The sequence below is a fragment of the Glandiceps talaboti genome, chromosome 8, assembly GCF_964340395.1.
Source record: "Glandiceps talaboti chromosome 8, keGlaTala1.1, whole genome shotgun sequence".
Taxonomy (NCBI): domain Eukaryota; kingdom Metazoa; phylum Hemichordata; class Enteropneusta; family Spengelidae; genus Glandiceps; species Glandiceps talaboti.
The window spans coordinates 19066551-19082716 of NC_135556.1; the positions used below are offsets into that span (position 1 = coordinate 19066551).

General features: G+C 34.6%; 1 protein-coding gene and 1 long non-coding RNA gene across 2 annotated transcripts in view; one reads left to right on the plus strand and one right to left on the minus strand.

The window, feature by feature from the left end:
- Nucleotides 1-11515, plus strand: part of LOC144438830 (DNA repair protein RAD50.L-like) — a 39067-nt gene extending 27552 nt beyond the window's left edge. The window contains exons 31-43 of the mRNA XM_078128011.1: nt 503-637; nt 1110-1139; nt 1811-1950; nt 2584-2731; nt 3507-3680; nt 4351-4476; nt 4747-4799; nt 7762-7847; nt 8671-8744; nt 9070-9132; nt 9720-9853; nt 10130-10258; nt 11040-11515. Coding sequence (XP_077984137.1) covers nt 503-637; nt 1110-1139; nt 1811-1950; nt 2584-2731; nt 3507-3680; nt 4351-4476; nt 4747-4799; nt 7762-7847; nt 8671-8744; nt 9070-9132; nt 9720-9853; nt 10130-10258; nt 11040-11097 — 1350 coding nt within the window. The 3' untranslated portion in view covers nt 11098-11515. The remainder of the gene's footprint in view (nt 1-502; nt 638-1109; nt 1140-1810; nt 1951-2583; nt 2732-3506; nt 3681-4350; nt 4477-4746; nt 4800-7761; nt 7848-8670; nt 8745-9069; nt 9133-9719; nt 9854-10129; nt 10259-11039) is intronic.
- A 400-nt stretch (nt 11516-11915) lies between these two features.
- On the minus strand, nt 11916-14749 carry LOC144439463 (uncharacterized). Its single transcript, XR_013481100.1, has 3 exons — nt 14625-14749; nt 13293-13423; nt 11916-12815 (listed from the first exon to the last, which is right to left on the minus strand). It is a non-coding gene; the product is annotated as an uncharacterized LOC144439463 (long non-coding RNA).
- Nucleotides 14750-16166: the final 1417 nt, after the last annotated feature.

Below are 16166 nucleotides of genomic sequence, written 5' to 3' on the forward strand. Positions count from 1 at the left end.
TTTGTTTCTGAATGATTAAAGTCCTTGGGCAAGATTTGAGACACAATTGTGCCTCAGTCAACCCAGCTGTATAATTGAGGGCCTAGTAGGATAGATTGCAATGTGAATACTTAATCATTTGTGCTTAGTGCTTACAGATGCTGCGCTGGATTGTTATGCTTTTAAGGAAGTCTAGGGCTATTGTAATGTGCTATTATGGGTCTGTGCCAGCAGTGATAATTGTATTAAAAGGATGTCAGTGTGGGAAAGCCATTACATTATCAATATAGTCAAGGGGGGATTCAGAGATTTTAACATTACGATGTGCATATAGTGCAAACACAAGACATACCATGTTTAAAAAAAGCATTGTCATTAGCATATACCTAAACCTGTAGTCAGTAGTTTTCAAACTACAACTGTAGTTAAGTCATCGTGGTCAAACTACTGTCTCCTATTGCATATAAGATTTAAAACCCAAAACGTTTAGAATTCGTACTAAATTTTTGTCCACCCTTGACAGGACTTGAAAGGTGTTGTTAACAGTATTACACATGAGAAACTGAAACTAAGCAGTGAGTTACAAAGAAGGCAACAGCTAGAGGATAGAAAAGCAGAACTGGTGTCTGAGAACAAAGAATGTCAGAGAGAAATAGAGGTGAGATATAAGATGAGTAACACTATATATGAAGTCAAAATGCCTGTAATGTTGATTAGATTTAATGATTTGCATATTCATGACATCATCCAAAATGTATGCAAACAATTTGCATATTCATGACATCATCGGAGATGTATGCAAACAATTTGCATATTCATCTTAGATTAAGGAACAAATAAAACCACTGGACTTCTTTCCTTCAATAGAAAAACATACTCCCCAAAGAGACATTTTTTGTCAAATTGGTAAAACATGAGAATGAAAGTGTGCTAAAAAAACTAATTGAAAATCTCTAAGCACTGATATATGATCATAAGGTATTTCATGGTTTATTGTTCAAGATTTATTAGGTAGTATAATCGGTATCCTGTCAGAACTATTGCTAATAGTGAAATCATCTTTGCTAAAGAAGTACTGATTGTAACAACAACAAAAACAACTTAGATTATTTCTTTCCTATTATTTGCAGCAATCCCGAGAGCAGTTGACTCCTATTGAGGTAAGTTGTGAAGACATCCAGTTACTAACTCTGTGGATGCCAGTTGGGATGAAATTTCCTTACATTTCATTACTGAAAACAAAGATTTCTAAAAACAAAAGTAATGTGCCCTTGTTTGAGTGAGAGTGCTAACACAGCTCAATACTATACTCATTAGATAGATAGTGTGTCATAAGAGGTAATAGACATAGCATCATCAACTTTATATAGTGAAGACTTAAACCTTATGTTGGATGGACATTTTGGGTGTGGAAAGGATGGCTACACTAATGAAAAACTTTATTTGACCCAAATGATATCGTGGATATCTAATAGATAAGTTTTGTTACACAACCAATGGTTCCAATTACCTATGAGTAATGAATGTTTTGCCTTTTCAAGTCAAAAGGCTTTGTTAACCTCTACCACCTAGCAGTAAAGCCAACAAACACACAGCTCATCAAAGCCTGCCAGCATGAACAAGTGAAAGGTTACTTGTAGGTAATTAGATCCCTATCTTGGTCATGTAATTATAAGATCTATTACTAATATTGTGCAAACCCAATATTTGCTTTGGACAACTCACAATTATTTTGTGACAAGGCTTTGTACTCATTAACTTCAAACACAGGATCCATTAAGGTGATTCTCATTATTCTGTTTTATATATTTACTTGCCATACTACTCATAGAGGAGACTAGATAATTTAAAAGACCAGAAGAGAGATGTTACAGAGAAGAAAGAAGCAGAGCTGGAGAGAGGAAAATCAGAAATTGATAAAGTGAAAAATAAAGGAAACGATGTAAGAAGCTATACAAGAGAAATAAATAAGTAAGTAACCCCAATCCTTATATTTTTTTTAGACAATATATAATGCATAATGGATAACTAAAGCATTTCAGCTACTTGCCCCATTCACTAATAACCTTCATATCAGGTGTAAAATAAAAGTGTTTAATTATCAACCCAGTAGTGGTCACTCTAAATGTACTGAATTTGTAAACGATGTTGCCAGCAGACGAAACCAAACTATGTCACAATTAGAGTTATGAACGACTTTGATTGATACTTCATTCATCAGCTAGGGTCTACCCTTCCCAATGAGTAAACATTGTTTACAGATAGAGTACATTTAGAGAGACCACAAACTAAGCTGATAATTAACAGTCAATACATTGTTATTTTACACCTGATATGAACATTCTAAGTGAATAGAGCAAGTAGCTGAAATGCTTCCTTTATGCATTGTACATACTGTAAACCCTTTCCAAGTTACCAGTATCTCAATCCATATAGTGAGTGGAATATTGTTTTAACCAAGAAATCATATGAATATTATTTTCATAATGCTTCTAGGTGGTCAAATTCTATTTCAGGTATTAACAAGAAGTTTTTAACTTCCAACTTCCAACTTGAAAGAATAAGACTGAGAAATAATTCATGAATAAATTGATATTTTCATAGGTACATATCCGAGGGAAAGAAAGAAGCATTACAAGATGGACAAGAGAATCTGCAGAAATTACAACAGAAGATGAAAGACATTGAAGACAAGAAGGAGACTGTTACCAGTAAGATCAGTAAACTAAATAAAGAATTGAATGAACACAAGGTAAGACATTGGCTACAACTTGGTGGAGTCATGATGGTTGAGCAGTGAGAGTGGTTGGCTGGGAATCTGTAGCCGGTTTGAGTCTTGTTGTTGTCATTTGTTCCTGAATGGCTGATGTCCTCTGGCTAGATTTGAACCATTCAATCAACCATGTTGTATAATTTGGGAACCTGGTAGGATAGAGGTGTTGTGTGAAGGATTTAATCCTGTGAGTGTACAGAGGCTGCAATGGATTGTATTCTTCCTAGGTAGTATTAAGGGTGTGGTATTGTGTTGTTATAAGTTCATGTCAGGGTTCCTAGTCATAAAATACAGTGTTGGAATGCATTGTGTTAAAGCTCACATTGTTAAAGTATAAAGTATTATAACATTTATGTGTGCCACACTGTAATCAACACCTGGTATTTTAAATAATGATACCACCACAATTTATTAAAAACAAAATTCCAGTTTCAATATTACAGTGCACTGTTTACTTTTTACCTGCGAAATGATGCGTTTAATCTCAGTATATGGATTCAAGGCTTATTCATAAAGAAAGTACAATGTACAATCAGGTATGTAAGGGTCCTGAAATTGACAAAGTGCATGTAAGTGTGCAACGTTCACTTTGTAGAAAATGGTAAAGTGAGCGTGAAACTGCGTATGAAATTTGCTAGCCCCCATTTCACTATAATTCTCACAAGTTTTATTTCAATATAATATCTGGTTTTTACATTGGTTTTTACAACACTTTGGTTTTTACAACATTTTGTTGTGATGTTTTGTCGTAAAGGTCAAAGAAAGAGAATTACAGGATAATCTACAGTTGAGAAAGAGACAAGATGAGATAGCAGCTGTTGATAAACAAATTGTTGAATTGAGAGACAAATTAGGTGGTTATGATCACAGGACTTTAAAATCTGAAAAAAAGAAATTCCTCCAGAAACAGGAAGACTTGTATAACCAGGTTAGTGTATTGATAATGTTGTTGCTTTCATTTGACATCTCATTAGAAAATACATATTTAGGTTGTGAAGGGGAAATTGAAATGTAGGTGGTATTGTCATTAATTAATACAAAGATATTCTCAAACCCTGGAAAAATGAAATGTATAAACAAGCTAAAGTATTTTTGATGTTTTTGAAATTATCACTAACGTTTCATTATATAATCTCTACTTTTGCTGCAAAGGAACCCCTGCACACAGACATACAGAGACACACACACACAGACACAGACATGTACACACACAGACATGTACACACACAGACACATACATACATACATACATACATACATACATACATACATACATACATACATACATACATACATACATACATACATACATACATACATACATACATACATACATACACACACACATACATACACACACACACACACACACACACACACACACACACACACACACACACACACACACACACCCTTTGCAGGAATTGAAATTTGCAATTGCTAGTATTATGTAGATGGGGGGGGGGGGGGGTTCAAAATATTCTTAATGCATAATGACAGTGAACTAGACCACCTAATATCTGATACCAAAATGCAAACAGAGCAAACAAGCCTTGTGTATATTTTGACATACTTGTTTATATATTCATCTTTAATAGAAATCACGTGCTGCAGCCCAACAAGTCCGTGAAGACAGTGAAATGAAGATGTATAAGAAAGAATTAAATAGTGATATGTACAGAGATGCTGAACTGAAACACAGAGACAAGATGATAAAACTTAGGGTAAGTGAATTGTCATACTTAGATTGTATTGTTATGAGGAGAAACAGAGATAATGTGATTAATCTTAGGAGTCAGTTGTCAAATGAAATTTGTTATGAGATTAACAAGATTATGCATATTGATGTAAAATGATGTAAAAATTCAGTTGAACTAAGCTATTAAAAATGTGACTTTTCCTTTTTATATGTATGGGCAGGAGTAAAAATACACGATAAGTATGTAATTTTTGTAATATTCACAATAAATTGATAATTTTTTCCCCCAAACCAGACAACTCAGCTGGCTAATAGTGACTTAGACAAGTATCACAAAGCATTAGACAGGTATGTGTTTCTTTTCATTCATTCCAAATATACATCAACTTTATTATTAGATTGTGAATATCAGGAATTGGATTGAAAACTCTAAAAGTGAAAAATCTGGTCATTGTATATGACGTAAATGATGTAAGAGTGATTATAATAACGTAAATGAAAACTGGATGATCTCAACAAACTCAACGCAAATGGTTTCTAAAACTTCTGACTCTCTTTCGCTCTGTTAACATTGCAGTATCAGGTTGACAAAGATTTAGCCTGTTTACAGCACTGTTGAGAACTTGAGATACATCATTAGCTGGTTGTATCTCCCTAGCCCTGTACGATCAGCTAACGATGTATCTCAACAGCACCGTAAACAAAGGCTAGCAAAAGTGTGTTATTGGAAAAGTTTACTATATGCATGTGAAAGTTACTACAGCAGAAAAGTATAAATGTTTAAAACTTAAAATAGAGATATTTCCTGATGATTTTTAGCTCCGCTGTCAGCGAAAGCTGAAAGCGTAGCTTTAGGTATAGGTGGGTATTGAGGTATAGAGAGTAGAGTGAATCATAGGTGTCCGTCAAACTTTTATATTTTTACTATCTACTCCGGAAGTGACAGTCGGAATTCTTCGATATTTGGTGTGCATGTTCCGTGGGGGGAGGCTATTCAGATTTGTTCATGCCAAGTTGATCTGTGCCATTTTCAATTTTTTATGATTTTTTTTCATAAAATGTCATTTTCATCAACTCCTTGAAAACCTCTTATTAGATTGCTTTGATATCTGGCGTGTTGATGCGCAGGGGGTAGCTTACTCAGATTTGTTAATTTCAAGTCAGCACATCCTCATTTTTATTTTTTATGATTTTTTTTTTGTAATTTGAAAAAAAAAATGAATATGTTAATGAGCATAATGACCGACGCCATATTGGAAATCAGTCGACGAGACTTTAAGTAAACTGCCACTTTTCAAAAGACACTATTGACGTCAAACAAGCAATGTAATATGTGCTATAGTCATAATTCTACGCATTGGGCGCCCAAATGACAAATATTTGTTCGAAACGGGTTGTAAACTTCAAATCCAATTCTGCACCCTTCTACATAATCAGCCAGTCCGCAACATCCTCATTTGCATACTCTATCCTGATTCGACCAGAAGCTGTAGGTGACCTCATTTGACCGAGCGATTTTCCACATCAAGTATCTTGAGTATCAACACAGGACGTTCTTGGTACTCACTAAAATCACACTTCAGACCCACTATAAAAGTGTGATGTTTTCAGATAACACGTAACTTGTGGTTAATTCTATATTGTCGTGCAATTTGGAATGACAGTGAACCAGAATTCAGACAACTTGCGTAAGGAAGGGCATGCCAGGCATGCGGTTGAAGTTATGGCCGACAGTTCACATGTAAAGTTAAACGACATGAACGTGTCTTGCCTTTCCAAAATGCAAATATTTGGCAAGTAAAAATAATTAAAATAATTACAACTTTAATTTGGCTTCAGACTTTGCATTATGTTTTGCGTATCTTTCCCCGTTTTACATGTAAATCCGAAAAGGTTCTCTCTCATCATGTCATCAGTGTCAGTGATCATACCGCGCGGGGCTGCTTTGAGTACGAGCGAAGTGAGGCATGTTGAGGTATTTTGTTGAGAATTATAAATATTGCGAAATGTCAAGTACAAGGTTTAAATACAATGGAATGATGAAAAAAATGGCAGAGTCTGCTGACAGGCGCCGGTCACAAGAAACACTGTGAATTAAAATATCAGACGATGTATGTATTAATCGCCGACAATCCACCCGTATGCACGAGGGACTAACCCGGAAGCAAGTCGTTGTCAGCCATACGTTACAGTCCACGGTAACATCGTCCGAGAAATCGCTGCGTTCAGAGTGTCATTATTCACAGAATTGTTGTTTTCGAGTGAAAACCCGTCTTGAATTGTATAACTCTAACAAATGAAGACATGTCAAGTTATATTTTGAAAGTTGTATCGCTAGTTTGAGACGATTTTCTCACGTACTATAGTACTATCGAGGCTTACTTGGAAGTAGTAGGACCTTACTCCAGTTCATCGGGAAGTTTAGCCAGTCCGATAATTCTTTCTGGTTTAGTTTACAACACTTTTGATCACGCAGATTTTGTTGTTGTGATGAAAAGAAATTAAAAAAAGATCATTTCAACCATTTCGTTGTGTTTTCTTTGTGAAAGGTAACCAACATGAACGAGTGTTACCACTGTAACGTATGGCTGAGAATGACTCTCTTCCGGGTACTTGAGATTGTCGCCGTACGGAAACTAAGATGGCGATTAATACATTTCTTCCCTATATATATCTACCACAACTAGTACAAGTTGAATGTTGTTGACTTTGTAAATTTGTTAGAAAATTGAAATTCAAATTGCCTCAAAATTATTTTAGATCCCTAGTTTATTTCATTCATCATTAAAATTTTCCAGGGTTACAGCTGTAAGACACTGGAATTATTTATAGCCAACCTCAAAATCCTCTTTTTTTCTTTTTCTTGTGTGCATTTCCCAGTCATTTTTTTCTGAAATTTTGTGCAATTTTTCATAACAGTAGATTTTTGTCATAAAATGGTGACTATGGTATAAAAGTACAATACATTACCAACTTCTGTGTAAAATGTGTTTTATAGTGAGACATCATATGAAACCACTAACCACTTTATTGCATCGCTAAAACAAAACTGCATAGTGAAGAGCTGAAGACCTGAACCACTTCTACATGTCACCAAAATAAAAAATTAAATTAAAAAAAAACCAGCGGAGCTATTCTGACCGATAGGTCGCTTGTATATATTTGTGCTTGCAGACATCAGTCTGTACATGTAGTTATTAGTTGTTGTCTGACCCTAGAACTTAGTAGTTATGATTTATCAATTTTGTTTTGTTTGTGATATCCAAGGTAAAGTACTTCTGAGAGTTAAAAGTTATTCTGTGTTTCACAGGGCTATTATGAAATACCATGCTATGAAAATGGAAGAAATAAACAAGATAATACGGGAACTATGGAGGAACACTTACAGGGGAAATGGTATCTGGTTTCATTTCTATATTCTTATAAAACTGATCAGGAAGGACCTTAAAACATACTAATTTGCAAAAGTTTTCATTATATATCTGTACAGCACCTCTGAACTTTACTTTATATTGGATATAGGCACTCTAGAAATGTTCTGATTGATTGATTGATTGATTGATTGATTTATTGATTGATTGATTGATTGATTGATTGATTGATTGATTGATTGATAGATAGTTTGGTTGATTGATTGATTGATTGATTGATTGATTGATTGATTGATTGATTGATGTTACAGCCTTCAGAACCCATTCCAAATTTCATGTCAATTTTTGCTTTATCTGCAATAGAGTAGCAGAAGCATTAGTGATTTGACCTTTGAACTCTTGATATAGATATGATGCTATAGTTGAAACATCAAAAAGTTTCTAGGTTTTGCAATGAAATGTTCAAATCAGGCCTAAAATAGCAACACTATTATCAATAGGGCAAAACATATCACATCACATTGTCTTGTTGGTAAGAATCCACTTGGACTTGTTAATTGTTAAAGCGGAAGGATACCTTATGAATTCACTCTGTTCAATAAAAACCAGGAACAGGGTAAAACAGTGTTTGTTTCATTCACTTATAAGTACAGAGCTGGCATTTAAATAAACTTAGACAAAAGTGACATACGAGCCTTGATCAGCAACTTTTGTTAAAACGTATTTTTAACTCTGCTGTTATTCTAATTGTGTCTTGCGTGTTCTCTTTTATAAAAATAATGTACTGGTAAAAACAAGCTCAGTATTAAGTATTTGTTTGTGATATCTTTCCTCCCCTTACTTTCAAGATATTGATGCAATTGAGATCAGATCTGATGAGGAAGGAGCTTCTAGTAGCACAAGAAGAACCTACCATTACAGAGTACGTAAATGTTATAGTATATCAATTGAAAAAAATGTAAAAATCAGTCTGCTTTATGTACCTCATTTTCTATTGATTCTAAACTGCTGAATTTGGCACCCATAAACTATGTTTTACTATCAGTCAGCAGTCTATAATTTTGACTAGTATCATACTCAATAAAATTGTTCATTGGTTTGTATGGGACAGATGCAAAGGAGTGAAATAGTGAGCAGCTTCTCAAATACATCATGTACAGTTTAGAAGGTTTTGTGAATACTTGCAGTATAGTGTTGCATTTGTTAGTTGTACGATGCACTCAATTACATGTTATATTTTGTTGCAGGTTGTTATGCTCAAAGGAGACACTGCCTTGGATATGAGAGGGCGCTGTAGTGCAGGACAGAAGGTAAATAAAAATGAGCTGATCAGTGTCGGCATTCTTGTGTGTATTGCATTTCTAATTTTCTGTCAAGATCGATGCCAACTTTGTTTTACAAAAATTGTTATACTGAATTACTTTTAACACTAGTGGCATGGTTCCTACACACTGCTTGCTGCTTTTGAAGTGGAATGTTCTGAGGCATACCTGCTCACTAGTCAGTGTGATGCTCAAATGAAAGATACAAAATGATTAAAACTAGGTTTGCTTGAGTCAACTCATAGTGAGGAAGAGGGGAACACTAAACTTTGGTAGGTTACAAGACATTGCTGTACATCAGTGGTGTGTCAAGAACATTGTCACTAATTCTGTGGCACACAGTGAGTTGCACACTGATGAGGCTATTGCATCACACTAGTGTAAAAATTTTATTAAGGGTTGTTCTGGCCTAAGTTCGTCTGTATGACTACATGTACTTATGTTATTTCTCTGTGTAAACAGAAAGATATATCATAGTAGCTGAAATAGTATGTATTGGTTAAAAGTAATTGGTCAATCCATGTCAATTCGTATTAATATTAATTCAGGCTAATAATACTTATTTTACTTTACAGGTGCTGGCATCATTAATCATACGTTTGGCACTTGCTGAGACTTTTTGTATCAACTGTGGTATTTTGGCCTTAGATGAACCAACTACTAATCTAGATAGAGAAAACATTGAAAGTTTGGCATATGCACTAGTGGAGTAAGTATCCATGGCTACCAATATGGCTAACAATATTTATGATGCCTTTGGCTTTGGGTTTCTTTTCTGTAAGAAAGTTTGCATTTTTGGAAATTATTCTATGGTATATTGATTACAATGGCATATTATCAATGATATAAGATTTAAAATAGTGAATTTTGCACATCAAAATTTTATGTAAAAATCCATAACTGTTACTTCTGTCATTAATTTTTGAACTGCCTGGTAATATTATCATGCATTATTGTATTGAGATATGTTTTGTTTTGTCTACAGTATCATTAAGAGTCGGTCACGTCAACGTAATTTCCAGTTAGTAGTTATCACCCATGACGAAGACTTTGTTGAGTTACTTGGTAGATCAGAATATGTAGAGTATTTCTACAGAGTACAGAAGAATGCTGAGTAAGTACAATCATTAAAATATAGAGTTGTATTGTTTGATGAGTAATAAGCACTGTAAAGACCTCAACAGGAAAGTTTTTGAAGTCAGTAATGTTTTGTGTCATGTGTGTAGACAGATGTGGAACTCTGTCATCAAATAGGGTCATAAAGGGTAAGACATGACTCTCTGGACTACGACTATGACGATGACAAGTGCAGGTGTGTATATTGAATGTCTAGACATTTCTCCACCATGCACTTCTTAGTTTCATTCAAACATTCTACACTAGTGAGACACTAGAGGGCGATATTATCGGGCTCCATTCTTTCATAGCAGCTGTGGAGGGGCAAATAACATTTGAAGTCACATGTGTAAATCTGTGCTGTGAATGTCTACACTTTTCTCTGTGATGGACTGAATAATTTCATTCAATCTTGGTACATTAGCAAGATAAAAACTATACAGTGTTTTGCTATGGTCCTGAAAATCTACCTGGGTTCCCAAACATAGACACATTGTATCAGTTTTCTCCCTTTCCCCCACAAACCAGAGTTTCCCAACTTGAGCAAAACTGATACAATGTGTCTATGTTTGGGAACCCAGGTAGATTGTATCAGTTTTCTCCCTTTCCCTCACAACCAGGTTTCCCAACTTGAGCATTAACACTACAGAAGGTCATATCATGCTACTTCTGTTACATCCACGGATTCTAAAGGGCCATTGTTATATACCAGTACTTTCTGAATAGCTTTGTCTGAAATTGTATAATTTTAACTGATTAGTCTTTATATTTCATTTCAGCCAACTATCCACCATCAGGAAGGATAGCGTCACCTCTTTACATACCGTGGTCAATTAAGTTCTTTGAAAGAATCCAGAGACTTGCTGGACCAAGTGGATATCTGCAGAACAGTTACACCATACGCTTTGTAAACTGTATCAGTAGAATACGACTCTGGTAATCCAGCCTTCGGTTTACTAAGATAGACGCAAACTAAATCTATTGTTCTTCAGTGTGGTAGATTTACACAAGTGGGGGATGGTAGCTCCTCTGTTGTGTGATTCTAATCACCCTGTGATCAAGATATTGTAAACATTGGAAGTCCCAAAACAGTACACTTCAAGTTCATGGAACTCTCAATAAAACTCTGCGACACCTCCCTACTGAGGCTATGATTAAACCAACATCCATTCAGTAGCTTATCACTCTTGTATCAACATGTTGCGACAATAGTTTTAGTTTGTGTCTCTCTTAGTAAACCAAAGGCTCAATTACCAGAATAATATTTCATTTTCATGTGAATTTCCTAGTAAAGTTGAAATGCATGGATAGAATCTAGATTTAGATCACTTTGAAAGCTGCAATAAAGGAAATGCATATCAGATTTGAAAAAACCCTGAATGTTCAAAGTTACAGAGTTGACTGTGTGGGCTGAGTGAAGCTCAGATGTGAGCATAAAAACATGAGTGAGTTTTGTTAAACTAATTGAACACATAATGATATCAAGAGGTGAATGTTTTGAATAAAACAATTGATGAAGTACCTGGAGACTACAGACAGACAAACGCACACACAAACAAACAAACACATGCACACACTTTTAAAAAATCTCCCAAGCGACTGATGTCTAATAAGAAATAATTTTATTTAATATCACTCGGCACTATTCATTACAGGTGTACATTTGCGTAAAGAAAGCTTACCCAGTCTTTTTCATTATTGTAATTCAACTACACATAATTTTGAATAAGTACTATTATGGTAGCAATAAGCCCTCAAGTATATTAATTTCTATAAAGTTTAAACATTAAAAGCAAAACAATCCAGCATAAAGAGTTGAATTAATCAAAACTCTGATGATAATAGAGAAAGAATAATTGTGCGTTTTCCCCCTGAGAAGTGCTCGCCAGTGGATAGCGTAGCCTTTTCAGACTAGCGCCCCATGCGGTGAGTAAGTTTTTGTCCACCGTCTTTTGTTTTTTGTTTTTATTTATTTTTTTGGTAGAATTTTGAAAATATTGTGGAAGTTATAAAAAATACATCAGTAACCCTGAACAATATTTACATTCTTTATGATAATATTGACATCGATACCTGACAACCATTGTCTAAGACGACATATCGTACAGCTGTAGAGAGTCCCTAGACAAATGGGAAAAAAATATATTTTACTTTTTTACATCCAAGTATCGACGTTTTCGCGTGTTGAAGACGTTAAGTTGTTTAAGATTACAAAACACTGGAGTACAATAAATGACTTCAGTTTTTGCATTGTTTTATGAAATTAAAGTAATGAGCTTACTAGTAAGTACTATGTACACCATCTTTACAGGTAATTTGCATTTATAACAAATTGATGTTTGACATGTAGTTTCATAAAGTCTCAATCCACGTGATCATACTGAATATTCTTCCCATTTTTAAATACATAGTATCAAAAAGATTCCAATCCCATCAAATAATTCTACATGATAGGTACTGGTATTCCTTTGATCACGTCTCCTTTTGTGCTCAGTTCATTTACTTCCTTCCGTTCGGAAGGGAAATCCCGAACACCGTCTGTTCATTTCTGAAAACTAATAGACAATACATGGTTGATTAGTGTCAGATGAATTGATCGTCTGATTACATGTTGTCATAGCTATAAGATGTACATCCTCCACGCAACCAAAATTGATGTATGGTAGCAGTAAAGGATATTTTTACTGAAAGAAAGACTTGAACGTTGAACGCAAAACGCGTGTTTTAAAAAAAATCATGTGGGTTTGAAAGATCAATAAAGACGTCGTCACTTACCAACTGTCATTAATGTTCTATTCTACAGCTACATGGTTTAAAAGAAGCTAGCTTTATAGTAATAACTCATTTTTATGCAACCTTTCTTCCACTTTTGTTTAAACGCTTGTTAAATATATCATGGAATATTCGTAAACCAATTATACATTACTAAGTCTGCTCAGTATTTAGGCCTAGTTACAATCATACATTCACATACTACTGGATAAAATTGTAATTATAAAAGATTTAGAGTAATATCGTTTTATATAACTTACATATTCCAAAGACTGTAGAGCACTTGCAGCAACAACCAATAGGAGAACTGTGGTGGTTGAATAGGGAAGACCAGAACTAGATGTGTTCCTAGTAACCAGTTGGTTGAAGAACCGACGTGGAATTCCAACACCTATTCAAAGAAAACAGACATTAACTATCAAAGTCACGTTACGAAATCGAATTTCATAATGGTTTATATGTTTGTGTGCTTCTCTTTTTTTGTATGTATGTATGTATGTATGTATGTATGTATGTATGTATGTATGTATGTATGTATGTATGTATGTATGTATGTATGTATGTATGTATGTGTGTGTGTGCGTGTTTGTATGTATGTATGTATGTATGTATGTATGTATGTATGTTTGTATGTATGTATGTATGTATGTATGTATGTATGTATGTATGTATGTATGTATGTATGTATGTATGTATGTATGTATATGTATGTATGTATGTATGTAATGTGTGTATGTAATGTATTCTACGGATGTGGCGACTGGATTTGTGGTTGACTGGACAGATGACAGACGTATTGAATTTGCACACCATGCTGAGTAATTTGTCCGATGTTAATTAATTTACAATGTACGAAACATCCTTGATAGAAATATACACGAACAACTGTGCAATGTATCATTGTACAACAACTCCATCATAATAGCTAATACTGACTTGTGATAACAAAGTCGTACATTTTGTATATGATAAGCTATAGTGATGTCACAGCTGTTTCTAAAGACGAGGTTGATGACCTGAGAAGAATTGTTAAGAGGTTGACGACATAATCTATCATTGCAAGTCAACATTCTTAAAAGAAAATGAATGGGACATTACAAGTATCACCCTGTTTGGAAAATTGAAAAATATCTCCTTTTTCATATTTTAAAAAAAATTAAATCAAACTCGACAAATGAACATATAATGTATGTGTCTTCTATTCATTACAGTCAGTAAGGGACAGAATCACAGTCAGCATTCGACTTGTGTAGATCTTAATAGATTTCGACATTGCAAAGTATATAGTCCACTTAATCTGATACTAGGGATGCGACTCGATGAAGATTCTTTTTTTGTATGAAACAATGATGAAATGATTTTTTTTTTCAAATTTACAATGACTTTGTTTACAGTCAAGACATATTAGATACGATGTAAATAAACCTGAAAATTACATTCAGACATTTCCCTGTCATTCCATATTTTTAAAGGAAAAACAACAATTTATGATATCAAAAAAGTCTATAAGAAAACAATAAATGGAACATTCAAATTAAAAAGTGTAAAGTGAGACAAAGTTCAGCTGAAATTATAAAATTAATATCACTTACCATATCTGGTGAGCATACGTCTGGCGACAATAGAAAGCATTTTAGGCTTCTGTCAAAACGTACAAATAGGGTTTGGTACAAAAATCTTGGCTGGTATCAGTCCAGTGATGAAATTCAGACTTTCTCCAAATCTTCTGCCAGTCTCTATCCTGAGCAACAATTTATAGTTTCATCCAAGTGTCACGTGACCAAAAGATTCAATTGTAATCATAATGTCACGTGATTAAAAGCGAGTCATCGACATTTCCCGGTAAACACCAGGGCCCTGGATTAATTTACTATGGTGGCATTCGCACGTATGTACGCGTACGTGTTATGATGAATCTATTATTCCGAACGGTTTGACGACCTTGTCAGATTACATCTTGTAGACAATATGACTGTAATCAATAACCTCGACGAGAAAAGTGAATTTTGAATCACATACGGTTTTCTAAATAACTCCTAATAAAATGAAACTTTGAGAGAGAAAAGTGGATGTGCCATGTATGAAGATATGCATTATTTTAGCAGTACAGAACGGCTTGAATCCTCAACTAGTTTAATATGCATGGTGTGCAATTTATGAAACGTTCAAGAATGTGTTTGTGTTCAACAGTCTACTGATATCAAAATAACAAGAAAACTGATGGCATCATATATCACGGAATCATTATCTAACATATCAATCTGTATGCTACTCGTGGTGGAGACGTCGACACGTATAATGTGGTTGTGATATACGTTGTTATAACCATTTCATACATACATACATACATACATACATACATACATACATACATACATACATACATACATACATACATACATACATACATACATACATACATACATACATACATACATACATACATACATACATATATACACACACACACATACTAGTACATACATACATACATACATACATACATACATACATACATACATACATACATACATACATACACGCACGCACGCACGCACGCACGCACGCACGCACACACACATACATACATACATACATACATACATACATACATACATACATACATACACACACACACACATACTAGTACATACATACATACATACATACATACATACATGCATGCATGCATGCATGCATGCACGCACGCACGCACGCACGCACGCACGCACGCACGCACGCACGCACGCACGCACGCACGCACGCACGCACGCACGCACGCACGCACGCACGCACACACACACACACACACACATACATACATACATACATACATACATACATACATACATACATACATACATACATACATACATATTGATATTGCCCGATATACCAATACAAGCATTTTCTTTTTACTTTATTGTACTATACTGATATCTGAAATGATAGATAAGGTTGCAATAAAGTTTATTATTATTATTATTACCAAGGTCAACATAATTCAACATAATTCATTTTATTTTCACCAAAAAGGATGACAGAACTTAGACTGGGAAAGTGTACATGACAAAAACATAATTTAATATTACATGGTCACCCTCCCTGGTGAGGGCCATGGAAATAGTTCAGTG